The sequence below is a fragment of the Opisthorchis viverrini genome (assembly GCF_000715545.1).
Source record: "Opisthorchis viverrini unplaced genomic scaffold opera_v5_405, whole genome shotgun sequence".
Classification (NCBI taxonomy): Eukaryota; Metazoa; Platyhelminthes; class Trematoda; order Opisthorchiida; family Opisthorchiidae; genus Opisthorchis; species Opisthorchis viverrini.
In genome coordinates, this window is record NW_008752063.1 from 193491 (window position 1) to 209979 (window position 16489).

Sequence of the window (16489 nt, forward strand, 5' to 3'; positions counted from 1 at the left end):
TGCTTGTCTGATCGGAGGTTGCCCGAGCGTGCGCCAAAGCTTCTCCGAAATGGCGTTGATGTCCGACGCAGTGTCAAACTGCAGACGGAATGGATGACCATTGACGGTGACTGTAAGATACTTTCGGTGACCTGGGGTGTTGATCTGGAAAGTAGCCAGTAAACTGAGAGGGAATCAATAGGGTTCGATTTCGTTTTGGGGCGAACGTATGATGACAGCTTTGAAAAACCAGAGGCCATATGCGTCCGTGACTGACAATGCCCATCCTTGTGTCCCACGGACTTACATTGGCGGCACCGATGCCGCTTGTAGGGCAGAAATTGGTGAAGTGCCGGGTTCCGCAGTGCCAACATTGTGAAGTTGGTGTCCCCTTTAGGCCTTTGTTTTGCTGGGGACCAGAATAATGTGAGGCCGATTTTGTCGAGCTGGAATTGGCAGGGTGTTGTAACTTGCTGAATGGTAGTGCAACTCTGTATCGGTCCCTTGGCTCCCTGCTCCGCCCACTATGATATATCAAAAAGCACGGTAGCTCTGCGCAACCGTTTAATGAGATAAAAGTAGTATCGTTATAACTGTGTTTATAGGGTAATCACAGAGTGTTCCACAAGGTCGTGCCAGAAGCTCTGTGAGGGGGCGAGAAGCGTCGGGTCAGAGATGTTCGATCCGGATTTGCTGGCATTCTGACCAATTAGAGCACGCTATTGTTTGGTCCGTGTCCTGCACGTGACATCCGTTCAAATTGTGGAGTGCTCGGTTATTAGGGACGGCTGACCTCCGTACACAAGGCAGGCTATTGCGTAGCCTGATGGATTGCATGAACTTCGGAACCGCCACAACCCCCGAACTGGACCATCGTGGTGTCATGCTTCAGGTTAAGCAATCGTTGACCTTTCGAGGTGATGGCCTGCAGCGTCGTTCACGGATTCACGGATTGATACACAGGATCGAGGCTTTTGCCCAAGTTTCCGTGGTCGCTTTTGTTCTTGTCGGTCAGTGGCTGTCGTTCACCTGAAAGGCGCAAGTGAAAAGGTGTGCGCACTGCTCTTTATGTTCTCAGCGCGGGGCAGCATGTTTGCCAGCGCGAGGTTTCGCATAAATAAATGTCTAATAGTCCTTTAAACTGGGTTCTAGAAGGAGCGTGGACAACCGTCGGAGGGAGGTCATTCCACGCACCTACTACCCGAAATGCGAAAAAATTTTGTCTAATGAATGTGTGTGCTCTGAGCCTGAAAATTTTCTTACCACGTCCCCGCCGTGTGTTTACTGGGTCAACGGTAAAAAACCTGTTTGCCAAGCTTTGTTCAAACAGGGCATAAGTAGGAATTAGGTCTCCTCGGAGGCGATGTTACTCCAGGGAAAAGAGATAAAGCATCGCGAGACCCGTTTCGTAGTCCACGGATTTGAGACCGGCAACCATTCTGGTGGCGGCTCGCTGGACACGCTCAATTAAGGTGACGTCTTTCGTGCATCCTGAGTAGACAACTTGGCGTACTCCAGAAGCGGTCTGACGTAGGCCCCATAGAGTATTCGGAAGTCCATGCGAGTAATACGGGAGAAGGTGCGTGGGACCATCCGTAAAATGCCGAATGTCTTTCGGGCCGATTTCTCATGATGCAGTGAGAAGGACAAGTTTGAGGAGACCCAGATGCCCAAATCCTTTTTGGCATCCCTTTGGCATCATTGACGGGTCCTGTTTGGTGCGGTTAAAGAGTCGGGTACGGATTTCTGCATCCTTCGGGCATTGCAGACTGCATATGAAAATCAGCGGCTTGAGCTTATCTTCTTTAAACGATCCTAGTTCGAACCGTTCGCATTCCCGTTTCACGATGCCGGAATAAGTGAGAAAGTTGTCCGCGTCACTTTTCACCAGTTTCAGGCATCGGTAACGGATGTTAAATATTGACTTTTGCTCGCCGAATATTTTCGAAAGTGTGTGAACCGTTTAGTCAAAAGTGAAGTCACGTAAATTCTTTGGAAGAATATACCAAGCGTACTTATCATGCTCTGTTGGCCCAAGTTTGCGGAGCAGGAGGCGAACCTTCCAACTATCATCCTGAATTGAAAAGTCGACCCTGATTAGGTCTTCATAGCGACGAAACAAGGCACCAAACGTTATGTCAACCGAGGGTTCATAGCAAAACTCATTGATACTGCCAGGGATTCTGTCAACCGACTGTGGGACGTTCGACGTAGCCGGTGAATCCAAAGATATGGTTGATAGTCGCTCCGTTAGTACTTTTATGGGTTGAAGATGTTGTTCAAATATCATTTTCAGTCGATCTGCTTCCATCTTGCGTTGCCAAACATGTTTCGATCGCGCAGCCAGTAACGTTAATATGCGCGGACTGTGACGATATGCTATCCCCAGCTATGTTGTCTGATCCCGACTCCTATACAGCGGAATAGTAAAAACACGAATCTTTGGACACGAATGTAATAAAAATATATACATATATATATATATATATATATATATATGCACAGTTTAACCTTGAAAATGCCGGAAGTTTGTTAGCACACACAAAGATACAAAGTTCTTTGGATATTGATATCCCCAAAGGTTCGTCTCCCTGAACCTCCGTTACGTCCTGCGACTTCACTTCGTTCGCAAGTATTAGGTCATTTTTCGTGTTTCGTTGGTTGTTTCATGCTTTTAACCAATAAGATGTCCGCCATTCCTACAGAGAATCTCGAGGTATGGATCCTCCATCTTTTGTGGACAGTCGGTGACATATTGGGATCAACCGCCTGAAGCAATCTCAAATGATCTCGCGTTGGGTCCGATTTCACGGGGACCTCTGCCTGTGCATGTACAGGAAAGTCCCATAGTTCCGTTCTCCGCTAATCACCCAGATGATTGATTAACAGTGCAGTTTTCCTACACAACCTGAGGCCACGGTTCCCAGTTTGGTATGTATAGCACCAAATCTCATCATCAAGCCCAAGACTATTGCTGTCAAATCTGGGTTCGGATAATGTAGCAAGAAGTTCCTTACGAGTACGAATTCCACCTCTCGCCTCATCAAACTACTGGCTATGTAGGGGAGCGTGAACTTTACATTCTCTCCATAGTTACCTCCAATCAGTTCGAAACGGCTATCTGCCACTTCGCTGATTGGGAACAGGTGAGAGATTGTGGAAAACCTCTCGACTCCATCTGAAGTGTAGTTGATTCTCAGCCCTTATGTGAAGTAGACACAAAGCTGCTTCGTGGTTGCACCAAAAACGTTTTTTTAGTCTTTCCACCAGATTCTGGTCGATAAGATTGCAATTTCGTTTCAGCCAGCTACTTCCTTCGGCCTCTGAATGGATAGTGCAATTGAAGAAATTACTACGATGATAGAGAAACTGTCCTGCACCAGTGGAGATTTAACTGATTATGAGTGCCTGGTTGCTATGGTCGTCAATATGAAGCCCTCCAACTTAAGGAAGGTCATTCATAATTGTGACATCATGAGGTTATTCATGGGCATGAACCTGCACGAAGCGTATGTTCCATTATGTTGCCATAAGAAACTAACTTACAGAAAATTCATGGAGCTAGCTTTGCGCCTTGCCAGCACATTATTTTCTGTTGTTCCCCTGGCTGAGCTGCTGGACAAACACCTCAGTGAGGTTCTTCAAGCCCTGAGCTCCGATAAGGACGAGTTGGTGGAGTTTGTCCTTCAAAAGGTATGTTTTTGATGACGTAGCACCGTCACTTAAGTAGCTGAAAGACGGGGTCTGCGAACCAGAGTTCACTGTTTGCTCTATACCCGATGAACTTTTGCAAAATGCGGTCAGGTTGCTTGTGCATGAAAACTTGGCCGTGTACAAAGCTACCACCAAATTCCTTGTTGAAGTCGGTGAGTTTACTCTGTCATTTACACTCATTGAGTGCAGTTGCAAGAGACCCGGTTGCATTTGACAATCTTTTTGGATCCAAAATGGCAAGCTCCTTCAAAGAGCTCTGTACAAGCTCCTCTAACAAGCTACGGGTTGCAGAGGTGGGAACAGCGCTTTGCTTCATCCGAACATCTTAAAGATGCTTGTTTCAGTTGCTGCTCAGAATCCTGCCTACATCTCTAAGTTAGAGTCTAGTGGTCTGTTATGGTTATTACCGGAAGGTTTGCTTGATAAAGATCCGCTAACGAATTTGAACTTTGTTGAACTGGCCAAATCACTGACAGTTCTACCGGAGGGCTATTCCTGGCTCAAATACCGTGGACTTTTAGATCAGTTGTCTGTGCGGCTGTGTCAGCTCAATGAAGACCCTTTTGGCCATCTTCTTATGCCGGGTGAGTGTGTTGTGCAATCGATGTTCAGCGCTTTTGTCAAAGCCAATGTATGTATTATTTTTCCGTAGATTTGGATCATTTGTCCGCTCATTTTTTTCAGGACTTTAGGAACTCTGTTTTTGAAAAGGGTAGTCAAATCATTATCCCGAGTTCTGCCATCTAAGTTTTTCTCGTAAAAGCTTCAAGTCCTATTTCGTCATACTTGTGTGCGTAAACGCGCGTCTGTTTTTTAGCGCTTGTTAATCTGGATGCCAGCTTATTTAGATACACCGGTTATGTAGTTTGCTTATGTTAAATTTAAATTTGATGCTCGAATGGCCGCTTACCACTGCGAGCCCAAACTGAGGATTTGCTAGACTGGGTAATGCCTCTACCATCCTGAATGAGCTAGCACTTCCAGCGGCTAGTGTGTAACGGACCGTACAGACGCCAGATGCCATATTTACGGGTGGACGGCCTGTAAGAAAGTAATCAACGGAGCAGTTTTCAGTGGTGCGTATCGACTTGCTTACTAGAGTATCATGCATTCATTTTTTCCCTCACCCACCGTCAGTCTTTATCTGTATCTAGAATTTCCCTGTTTAACTAGTACACTTCATTTGGTTGCTGGATTTTCCATCGGCCGCAAGAAGGTCTAAAAAAAGCTCTCGCGTGAGTTCATCACATCAAATTTTGTCAAACAAGGCTGTCCTCTTTCACCTGTCCTCCTCAGCTTCTATACTGATGCGATTATGTATGCCTCGCTGTCATCCTCTAATACCTATCGGGTCGAATTGCTCTCGGGGCCTCCGCTCACAGATATCGAGTACGCAGACGACATAGTTTTTCTTGGATCTGATGCCGTGGTAATGCAGACTATTAAATAAGCCAAATAATTCTGCCTCGCGGTTCGGCATGCGCTCCACACCTGCAAAGTGTGAAGTGCCACTGCAAGGCTGGATAGGCTCGAACCCTAGCCTGATGCTTGCGGACGAGCCGCTTGAGGTAGTAGACAAGTTTGTCTACCTGGACAGCTGTACCAGTCCCCGTGGTCTAGCGAAAGATGATATTTCCATCTGGATTTGGAAGGCCAGAACAGATTTTGTGGACCTGCGCCACCCGTGACGTATGCGTGACATCAGCTTATCCGTCAAGGATCGAGTTTACGACGCCGCGGTGCGATACATATTCCTATACGGGTCAGAAACCTGGCCGCTGCGCACCGAGGACTTCAAAAAATTCCAGTGTTTGAGCATCGATGTCTTCGGGGCATTGGTCGAGCCTGGTGGGAACACCGGATTATTATCCCTCGAGTACACTGAATAGCTTTCGGGAGAAATAACTCGCCCACGATAGACGAACTGATCACACTCCATACGTTGCGCTGCGTTGACCACGTGCTGCGTATGCCAGTCGGCGGACTTCCTCGAAGGGTTCTTTTTGCAGAACCACGTGAATGGTGGAAACGGGCCAGGGGAGGTCAAAGAATGACTTGGCAACGAAGTATGAAAACCATTACCAGCAAACTCAGCTACGCTGGTCATTGCCGTCTCTTTGGATGGGGATCCACAGACGAGCCACATCAATCTTTAGAGACATTGTCAGACGTCGCGCCTTCAGTTGGGTTCTTTCATCCTAGCTATTGCCTTCAGTGCATAGTTCCCTTCCCAATCCCTAACTTAAAAGTCCACTGACAGAGTTGAAATGACGCACCAATTTATCAGCTCTCGCCTCCAATGTGCCGCCACCTCCCACCCCCTCAAGTCATTGGTGGACGAAACGAAACTGTTGCAGCTATAGCCACCTTACGACAAGTACGCGGTTCTTATAGCTAATAATAATAATGATGATGGCTGCTGGATCGTTCCGCTAGGCTTACTCACAGCGCTGAGGAGGACTGTTAAGAGTGCGGTCCGGGGTAAGAAACAATATATCATCAATAAAACATATGGGACCGTAGGAGTTTTCACTCATAATGTAGGACACGACATCATTCACGGAATCAGTAAATATAGTCATTCGAGCTCAAGTTGGTAATCGTGCATTAAGGTGTAGTTTTCCGATTAGACCGATGTGTTGATCATTTCTTATTTCTGTACAGTTACTTGCTTATATTTTGAACCGAATCACTGACTTCTATGCTCCGAACATTACTTCAGGTTTTTCTGCTATCTTTGAGTTCACCCCATCTGTTAGAGAGCATATTGTTTTACTTGTACTTTCCACTGATTTCTCTGAAGGATACTTGGCATTTTTCGGCTGTGTGGCACGAGAGCACCCTGTGGTTTGGATTCCCGTGGATAAGTGCAGCGCCCTGGTATCTGTCCTGAGCAGTGCCATTGAGAGTTCAGATCAAAGAATTTCACTTGCTGCGATGGAATCTGTGGGGCACATTGCAGCAAGCACGGTAGGACGAAAACTACTTCGGACACATCTCGGTGAGTTGCCATTTACCAGGGCTGACTCGTCCGGCTTTTGCCTGCTGGTCCAACATCGGAGGTTAATAGTCCATGGAGATAGGTATCCAGAGCTTTACTTGATGACTGAACTCCTGCTTGCAGCACAGCCCAGCCAATCTCCTCACTCTGATAGGACCATGGCTTTGTCGGGGGTACGGCGACGGTTGCTCCCCGGTCTCGGGGAGCGTGGCCTCATCACCGAGTAAGACAGTGTCCGCGCGGACCGCAGGACTGTTGGATCAAGAGCGTCGAAGAAATGGTAGGAGCTAAAANTCAGTTTGTTCCACTTGTGCTCAACAAATTCTTGAAAGCCTCTTATCTATTAATCCGTCAAGGGTCATAATAGTATGTTCCTCGTCTGTCTTGAGGAGTGTTGTTCTGTTTGCCTCCTTCCGAGCTGCCTCGCAAACTGCAAGGTGGCCAATGCGTGACTTGTCGGAATTGTTTGGAAGAGTACGAGAGGTGGTCCGCCTTCCAGGATAGGGTCCCCGTGACCCGTTCCTCTGTACTTGTCTCGAGGCGGTGTTGTACGGATGTGAGGAGTTTTTACCCTTTAGCATACCTTAATTTCACTTTAGGGGATGGTCAAATGGTTATGGTTAGGAATACTTGCAAAATGGCCCCAATACACTTTGAAATCTTTACTGGAACAGCTTCAGTTGATTTTAAAGTGGCTTAATGTGATTTCGATAGATCTTAAGTTTAACAAGGTAATAGACGTGCTTCAACTTGTTGCAGTTCCGTTGATACTGACCACCATTAGGTTCCTGTTGATGTGATGAGGCTTCGTGATACGGATTGATTCATTGATCAATCAAGTGGGTGAATTCCCTAATGTTTGGGCGACTGGTCCGCACTTTTCCGATTAATTGTGCCTGTGACCTGAACTCAGCCGATCTAATAATGTGACCTTTTGACGTGGACAGGTGATACAACAACCGGATAACCCTCGTTGAATATAATCTGAGACGCAGTAGCGACATCGGTAATTTATTCAGCTGCTCTCAAAGCAGGATGTCTATGCATTAATCAGTATATTACAATAACGCAGTGCGAATATGCAAAATCGTGCGTCATAGTGCATGCCCGTAGTCCACTTCCAGTTGCTGGCGTCATACGGGTCTAGGTTCACCGTAAGACTCAACATACACCGGCTGTTTCCAAAAAATGCTTGGGCAAATCACATCACATACCTCTGTTGTACAGCTTTAATGCGTGAGATCGGGATGGATTCCTGTTCAGTCAGCACGACAGGGATTCGCGAATTTCACAAGCCTGAAAAACGTCAACGCTGTGGCTGGCTTATTAAAAATAATTGTCACTAAGAAGTAGCTGAAGTACTGAAAGTGTTTCCGATGGAATGCATCAGAACTCTCGCTTGTTCATTTGCTTATGTGAAATTATCAATAAGTCTGATAAGGGTTGTCACCAATGTCTGACCTGGTCTTCCCGTCGCCTTCGCTTCACTTTATTAGGAAAGCGGAGGGAGACGCTGTAACATTGACGAGTTGTATGCAACAATTCTCTGGAACGAATTTAACCATGGAGAAAGATTTTTTTACCCCTTTCTGGGTGTGCGCAAGTCATTGGAAGATTGTATAACAATTGTGAGATCCTCCGAAAGTGCTTTTATTAAGGCAAGATATTAGGTAGTCCCCACAGTCCAACTCATACAAACCAGCCCTAGTTTTACACGAGTTTCGACTGTTGCTTACTTTGTGGTTTGATTAACATCTGTTGCCGTCATTTGTGTTTTCGATTGTTTTACTTTCGTTTTTGAAGCAGGTTCATCGAAGCCTATCTATTTGCAAATTACCTCTGGTAAGCTGATATCGTCACCCAAAATTGATATAGACTGGTGACGAAGATGTGCGATGTGTTTCCTGATCATCCAAAAATCTTCCTAAAGATAGTTGCTAGTCAATGATTAACCTGTATCCGGAGTTTAAGTAGTTTCAACGCCACAGTGCAGATGTTTTGCAGCGTAAGCTTTATACCTATTTCCAGGAATCGTATCCTGAGTAGACCTTGGTCGTACAATGTCAGGAGAAAATTGCACGCGGGATTCAACTTGAATAGGAAGGGTACTTCGAACGTTTATTCAGCGGTGCCTCCTTAGCGTTTCAGAGGCTAGTTGACGGTAGCATGTTCCCATTGCAACGATGCGCAAGTAAGCGAAACATTGCCGCTAAAGCAGAAGCTAAGCCTTATTAGGGTAAGCTGGTTGGGACATGCACTGCGCATACCCAACCACCGTGTACCAAAGAAGGCGTTGGTTTTTGCTCCAAAGCCTCGCTGGAGAAAAGACTGCGCATGACAACACGAATTTAAAGCGATTCCGGTCTAATGACAAGGTGTTATAACCTAGGCACACTGACTAGTTACGATTTGTCCGTCTTTGTGCGCTAGCCCCATGAAGGCTAGGGTTTGCGCAGGAAGCGAGTCAGTCGGAAGCAGCAGGACATATTGCTCATATTTCTTTATTTCAGTGCTGTTCGCAGGTATAAGCAATTTATTGTTTGGAGATTTCCACAAGGTCATCGGGGCTCTTCTCTCACTCGTCCACCCTTTGTCTTTTTTTCCACTCTTCACTTTGGTCTTGTTTTTCCTGTGACGGTTGTGAAGACACTATCATGAAAAAGTGACTTTGTTTAATAGTGACGGAGTGGTTGAGCACCGCTACTTCCTACTGGTGAATCGTAGCCCCGGGAGATACCTTCTGCGCCAACACGAGATGCGTTGTTGTTTAAAATCAGTGGTTGTGGCGTTAACGAGAAAAAAAATATTCTCTTCGCCACACACTCCATGCGTGGCTACCACATAACCCGAGGCTTGCACGAGAGTTGAGGCACTGCCAATTGGCTCAGTCATAGACAGTAGCTATTGGTAGGCCAGGTATGGGTTCGAACGATGGACTCTCCGATCAGTAGTTCTGCACATTAACCCCTGAGCTCTCTGGGTAATATAGCCATTCAGACATTACTGATGATGGCTAAACCAGGAGACGAAGGGTCTCAAACTGAATGTTGTCGTTTGTAATGGGACGGGTGGGCTCAGATTTGCTTCGTTCAAACTGCCATCCGGCCGCTGAACCCTCATTTCCTTCTACTGTATTCTCACACAAACTTGGGGTTTGTGGCTTTCATGGAATAAAATTGCGAATCCCGGAGATGTTCAATCGGTCTCTAGGGATGGGAATTCCCGTAGGAACCTGTCGGCGAAAGCTTGTTGTGATTTCTTCTAGGTGGCGACCTCTTTTCGGGGAGTGAGCCACATTACTTACTCTCTATGTTTTCCCCCCACTAATGTTGGGCCGCCAGGCTGGACTTCTATCTCGGTCATCTACGTCACCAGCTCGTGCGATTAGATTAACTAAGGTCGAACAGCATGTGCCAGAAGGTACGGCAATGGCAGTAAGCGTTAATCAACCTATTTATGGCTCGGCGGCTGATTAACCAAGTAGGGAAATCGGTGTACCTCTAGTTGATTCTTGATCTCGCTCAGTTCTTGGTTAGCAGAAGGATCTTCAGCGACATGTGCGGGATCTTTCAAGCGTCCATATAGACTTCGCTGATTTATAGACCGAACTGAGCTTTACACTTGAGAATTTTTCAATGAGTCCCTGTACGCAAACTGCGAACCCTTTTCTCCTTGCATTGTAGCTCCCACAGGACGCTTAAAACTACTTCTTGTCAAGCTTGGACGATTCGTGCAGAACTCAGAAACATTCATTCTCCTCCGTTCAGTTGACTGCGTAGCCGATTTTTTAGCCCGGCCATCAGTCCTCTTCGACACACTGGAAGCTGAGGAACAGGCCCAAATAAGTTTGGAATGGGCTGCGGTCATTGGCCAGCCAGAGGATTCAAACCATGCGGGAATCGAAAGTCGACGGTCGGCTAAAATATTGTTGAAACGGTTAACTACCTTGGCAACGAATCCCTTTCCTGATATGCGCCTGGCGGCCTTAAGGACCATTCGGTCGATGGCAACACAAGTCAGTAATTTTATGTATTGAACCATTTTATTGCTTCGGTTTCTTCAATCGTGACACCGCCTATCGGTGTGGGGCTTGTTTTAGTGAAAATTTATATCAGAGGTTTTACCTTGATGTAACCAGCATTCCATTTTAGTTACATGTTGATCAAAATGAGCCACATGTTTAGCTACGCTCATTTCCATTACAATGATCAAGAAAGCATCTCCAACATCGCCATTCCGTTGGACATACTCTACCCTTCCTGACATACACAGCGGCTCTTCCAGAAGAGCATTTCCACTAGAGACATTTTCAAAGCCGTCTCTTTTCTTGTCTCAATTTCACCTGTTCCACCGGGCCTCTATAGAACATGACATAACTAAAGTTAAACGGGAAATACAAATAGATTTGGATGAATTGACCCACATCGTTTGGACATTTATTGTCACCACAGTTTGTGACTATAGTCTTCGAAAGGGGCTGCCTTTCGAAATGATCAGCTAGCATGCATGCAGTCCCCCCAACCGCTCCACTACGGCACGCAGTAAATTGCGTAATCGAGACCGCTTTGCATCATCGCCTTCAGGTCAGTGAACTGAAGGTGAAAGTTGAGGAAAGAAGATAATAACCATAAAGGAAACTACTCATAAGGTTGCTGAAAACTCTTCGACAGCCCAAGACCAGTTTCCACCTTCTTGGGACTCATCAGGGAGGCACAATTCCCGAGTTTCCTGATGATCCCCAAGAAAGGCGAAACCGGTCGTGGGCTGTCGAAGAGTTTTCAGCAACCTTATGAGTAGTTTCCTTTATGGTTATTATCTTCTTTCCTCAACTTTCACCTTCAGTTCACTGACCTGAAGGCGATGATGCAAAGCGGTCTCGATTACGCAATTTACTGCGTGCCGTAGTGGAGCGGTTGGGGGGACTGCATGCATGCTAGCTGATCATTTCGAAAGGCAGTGTTGTGAAGTTCGCAGTACACCCGGCTTGGATCCGATTTATTGTTTTTTTTTTAATAATTTCACGCTCACTACCGCTAGAAACCTCGCCTCATTGAAATTGGTTGTTTGAAGTAGCTCGAGGGCCATCATTACGTCTTTCAAGCGAGACACTGATTTCATGTAGAAGACCGATAGTTTTTGAAGTTAGTTGATTAAGACATTCAGTTTTCAGCATCACCCCTCGAAATCCGCTGGGAGTTGTTAGCGGTGATAAAGTGTTTACAGGATAGCGATGTATGACTTTAATTGATCGAGATCAATTGACCAGTAATTGATTGGAAAGATGGATTACTATGTGTAGGGCACATGCGAGTAGCTTCAGGCATTCGATGCTCGATAGTTTCAGATGCCGCCGAACGAACACAAGACTTCCATCACTGTCTGAAATACTCAAGAGTGTACGTCTCTTGAACTCCACTTGAGCATCACAACCCGTGGGATACACATTGTCGACGATTCCAGAGAAGTATTAAACCGTTTCTTAGTTTTTCACATAGGTTGACCTAAGCACACATAACCGTACATTGACCACTTATTGAAGTTGTACCAACGTCACGCTGTCGTAACGTGATAACTCTGGTTAACCTGAATCGGCTTCTTATATGGGAGCTAAACTGGGATTAATTGACTGGTGATCCTTGAAAGGTAGTCTTCTGGAACGACCGGACCACGGATGTGTTTGCCCGTTCAAAGAGACTATTCAGCTGAGTCCACAGTGCCCTAGGACGTCAGCACCAAACGCTCTCAGTTCAAGTCCAAGTATGGCAAACGAAACGCACCATGAATAGCTCTACAAAGAGCCTAATTTGATTCTAAGCCTTCGGTTGGTGTGAACTAACAAAAGTAGTTGCTCTGGAACTGTAGAACTGGGGGAGTTTGCGATGCAAATACTCACTACCCTTATTTCACTTTCGGCACTGCCGCTTCTTGTATTCATAATCACTGAGCTGGATGCACGATGCTTCTTTTTTTCTTTCAGACACTTTAACCATGTCTCTTTGGTTTTGATAGGATTTCATTTACTTTCTCATTGTAGCCATGGGGGGTCCGCCTGTTTCTGGATCAGCCAGGATGCATGGAATATCTCCTGAATCGTAACACAGAGGTTGGCCTCTCTGAGGCGTCTCAGTTGATGCAGACCAAATACGACATTGTCGAAAATATTTTGACAACAATGGATTTTTATAAGACATGTGAAGTACCCGAGTTCCATGTTCATTTGAGACCCGATCAGCTTGCTTGCCTGAAGCTCTACGTCAAGGAAGGAGTTTGGGGTGCGCAAAATGCACAAGCAACGATCGCGATGCAGTCAGGTTGACTGGTTATGCTTCTGTCTAATGGGATATTTTTATACATCCGGCTGTTCACCCCTTATGTTCCAACATCCTTCCCTCATCTGAACTAATTTATGCAATATGGTTTTGCTGGTTGTATGGGCACCGGTACACAACTCCAACATTCAAAAAAAAATGACAGAACACTACTGCTTGTTGGCTCCCTTATGATATTTTGCTAACTCTTAGAGCAGATCTTTTCAAATTAGGTGGGATTGGATGGCGGTAGTATTGGACACCAATTGCTGCCGATACTAGAAAATAAGCGCCTCTTTCGAATTGATCTCGCGATTTAATTCTCATTCACAAAGTGGTCATACAACACCCACTGTATGTTGTTTCGTTGTGATCTGAAATATTTTGAACTGAAATATTTGTTCCACCGCCTAGTTGTGATCGCCAGATTTTTCAGGGAATTCGTTGCCTTGCTGAAACCCGAATATGTTGTTTTTGGTAAGATGGATGTAACACCACAAGAGTTGTCCAAGTGTCTGCTTAAGAGATTTAAGATTTCGAATTTGATTGCCTTTAATCGAGCCACTGGAAGCTGTTCCTTCGGTTTTTTATCCGAATTAGGGATCCCATCCCCCATTGTGAATTGTGGAAGCAATCAAGGCGACTGGCGTCACAGGTGTCGAGGATCTTTTCATGTTGTGTCGGCGCTGTGCCTCTATTGCTAATCTTTGTTGGTTGTCAGTTGGATGACAGTCGATCTTTTCGTCTAAGCTGGCTTGTAAGCATTTCTTATCATATGAAGAGACACCGTTAATGTTCGATCCGATTGGTATTTCCTCCATCTCTGCATGCGTTCATATAGCTCCCGAAGAGGACCTCATACGTCTAACGGGATATAGAAAAGTGTTGGCAACCCAGATTGTTCACCTGGTTGCCGAGTAGCTCGCTGAGCTTCGCACTCCTGTTGCAAATATTCCGTCACCAATCAAGGTGATACCACCAGTGCGTTTTTGTGAAGCGGAACTGTACGGTGGTTGCGCTTTGACTACAGGTATGAGCGAGTTTGTATACATGTTTCTGAAGGAAATGACTTTCGGTTATGATTGATAATGAATAAATAAAATAATTGTACAGCTGTAGCACTTTCGGTGCCTAGCTGTCATGCTACCTGAAGGAAGCACGAGGGCTGGAGTGCTGTCAGGTTGCCAAACTTAGAAAAGAGAAGTCGAGATGCAGAGCTCGCATTTGAACCATGGACCTTTGGGTCAGTAAATTCAAGTTGTAACCACTAAGCCATCTTGCCCAAATCGATGATGAAACGATAAACTGGACCCAGTCTATGCACCAACTAGCAAATCACGAGCTGAGTAGAATAACAAACACAGCTGAGCGTCAGACGACAGGATAGACTGCGGGATGTAGGCCAATCAGAACGACAGTGAAAAATCCAATCAAGAGGAATAGGCATAATCGAAGATCCCTGAGGAACATGTGTCGACTGCTACTCAGTCGCTTTAAGGTCGGAGACGCGACAACGGACGCGGCCAGCAATCAAGACTGTCACGTATATCAATATCACATCAAAGCGTTGACGCTGCCTTCGCACCGCCTTACTGATCCTAATTGCGTGGCTTAAAAGCTCTCATTTTTGCCATAGCCTCAACCACCTACTCCGCGTTTATGTAAGCATTTCAACGGTTTATCCTATTTGTAACTGGGTGATTCATTTATTCTGGAGTATTGTTGCCCGTCGAGGACTGTGTGTGACGACTTGCACGCCATTTCGCCTTTCCCAATTAATACAATTTCGCAGGACAGCAGTTCCTATTGGCTTTACAGTAAATCGGTCGACGACACGCAAGTATCATTGACGGTGTCAAACAGTAGCCGTCGCTCCCTGCTTTTGACAAAGGTTAAGATGCGAGATATATTTTTTGTGGGGTAACTGCACTTGACGTCTCGTCATTCAGAAGCATCTGCCATGTACGAAACTAATTGCTCCTTTTGGTGTGTTCGGATAGGGCGATGCCTTATTTCCTATTTAAATTGATCAATTTCGATTTTGTTGGTGTGGACGTATATAGAGTGATCCGGGCTAACGCAGTAGTAATTTATGCTTATAACTGCAAGGAATATCTGCATTTATGGTGTATCTCTTAGTGAAAAGGTTGTTGTGCTCATAGTTGACATTCCAACGTTCACAGGGCGGGAGAGTATCACTGTAACGGTGTACAATGCTGGTTCAAAACGCACCTCCCTCGTCCAGTCGAAGGCTGAGTTAGAATTTATTGAATCATGTGACTCTTCATTTGCGCTAGATATCCCCCTGCAGAGCCCATGAGTAACCGACGGATGACTGCATCAACTCCCAACGGGGACTTTGCCCTATCCTCTCTCGGTCGCACTACACCAACTGTTTTTATCTGCCCGAAATTCCACTGCTTCGACAACAAATCCGTCATTCTGAGCATCACATCAAAGGTCTCCGAACAAACCAATCGAATGGCACGCGAGCAGTCACTTGAACAATGTGGCCTATCAACTCAATAAACGTCCTAACACCTAATGTTGCTGATTCCGTATTCTGGCTACATTCGTGCAGTGTTGTAGAGACCCAGCTTGCGTCTCAGCTAATGACCAACGTTTGATGTTCACTATATGTTGCCTAGAGCACAGCCGTTTCATGAAAGTCATTGCTAAGCGAAAAACTCATTGAGCTGGGAAAGTAACTGTTGGATGTGAACTGACCAACTTTCCTAATGACCAGGTAGCTTCCCGGTATGGAAGCACACAAGTACTTGCAATGCCGGATACCGCCCCTTCTCTGATATTACAGTAGGAAATGTATGTATCTCGGTATAGTAAATATGCTTGTGGATTCTGGGTAGTCATTATAAGATTGGTTTGTTGTTTAACGGCAGAATTATTTTAAGACCCTTGTTCCAATGAGTGAGTTGTGGCGAGGTACGATCACTACGTCTCAACCGTTGCACAACCTGCTACGAATTTGAGATTATTGTTTGCCGAGCCACATGCGAAACCCAGGAAGGTATTCTCACATTTGTTAGGTGAGCCTGAGTGGAACACTGTCCACTTCACGAGGTTGCTGAGGGTACGTTGATCACGAAATATAGATACAAATGGGACTGGAAAATCAAATATCCATCCACTACTTCTGATTGTTTCAGCCATGAGTAACCGGGAGATTTGTGACAACCATCATCATCAGCTCCCAGCTGTTTGCATGTACGCATGCTGCCACATTTTCACTCACCGAACACACAGGTTGGGGGATGCAGGAGAGTTCACGCGGCCCAAGTACTGTGATAAAGCAGTCAACATCATTATCATTGACAGCAACACCGGGGGTGCCTCATTGCCGTTATTCTTCTTCTTATTATTATTATCGTAAAGCGGTAGAGATGAGTCGTCGTTCCCCATCAAAAAGTGAGGAAGGTCGGCTTTGTCTGCGGTGGATCAGTTAGGAGACAGAGTTTGATACAAATAT

General features: G+C 45.7%; 1 protein-coding gene across 1 annotated transcript; it reads left to right on the forward strand.

Moving 5' to 3' along the window:
• Positions 1 to 3306: 3306 nt before the first annotated feature.
• Positions 3307 to 13318, forward strand: T265_10770 (hypothetical protein; the record flags this gene model as incomplete). The annotated part of the gene is made up of 8 exons (XM_009177237.1): positions 3307 to 3488; positions 3528 to 3672; positions 3710 to 3845; positions 3883 to 3986; positions 4025 to 4277; positions 6416 to 6694; positions 10378 to 10709; positions 12729 to 13318. 8 exons carry the CDS (start codon positions 3307 to 3309, stop codon positions 13008 to 13010), a joined length of 1713 nt encoding a protein of 570 aa, XP_009175501.1.
• Between the last annotated feature and the right edge of the window lie 3171 nt (positions 13319 to 16489).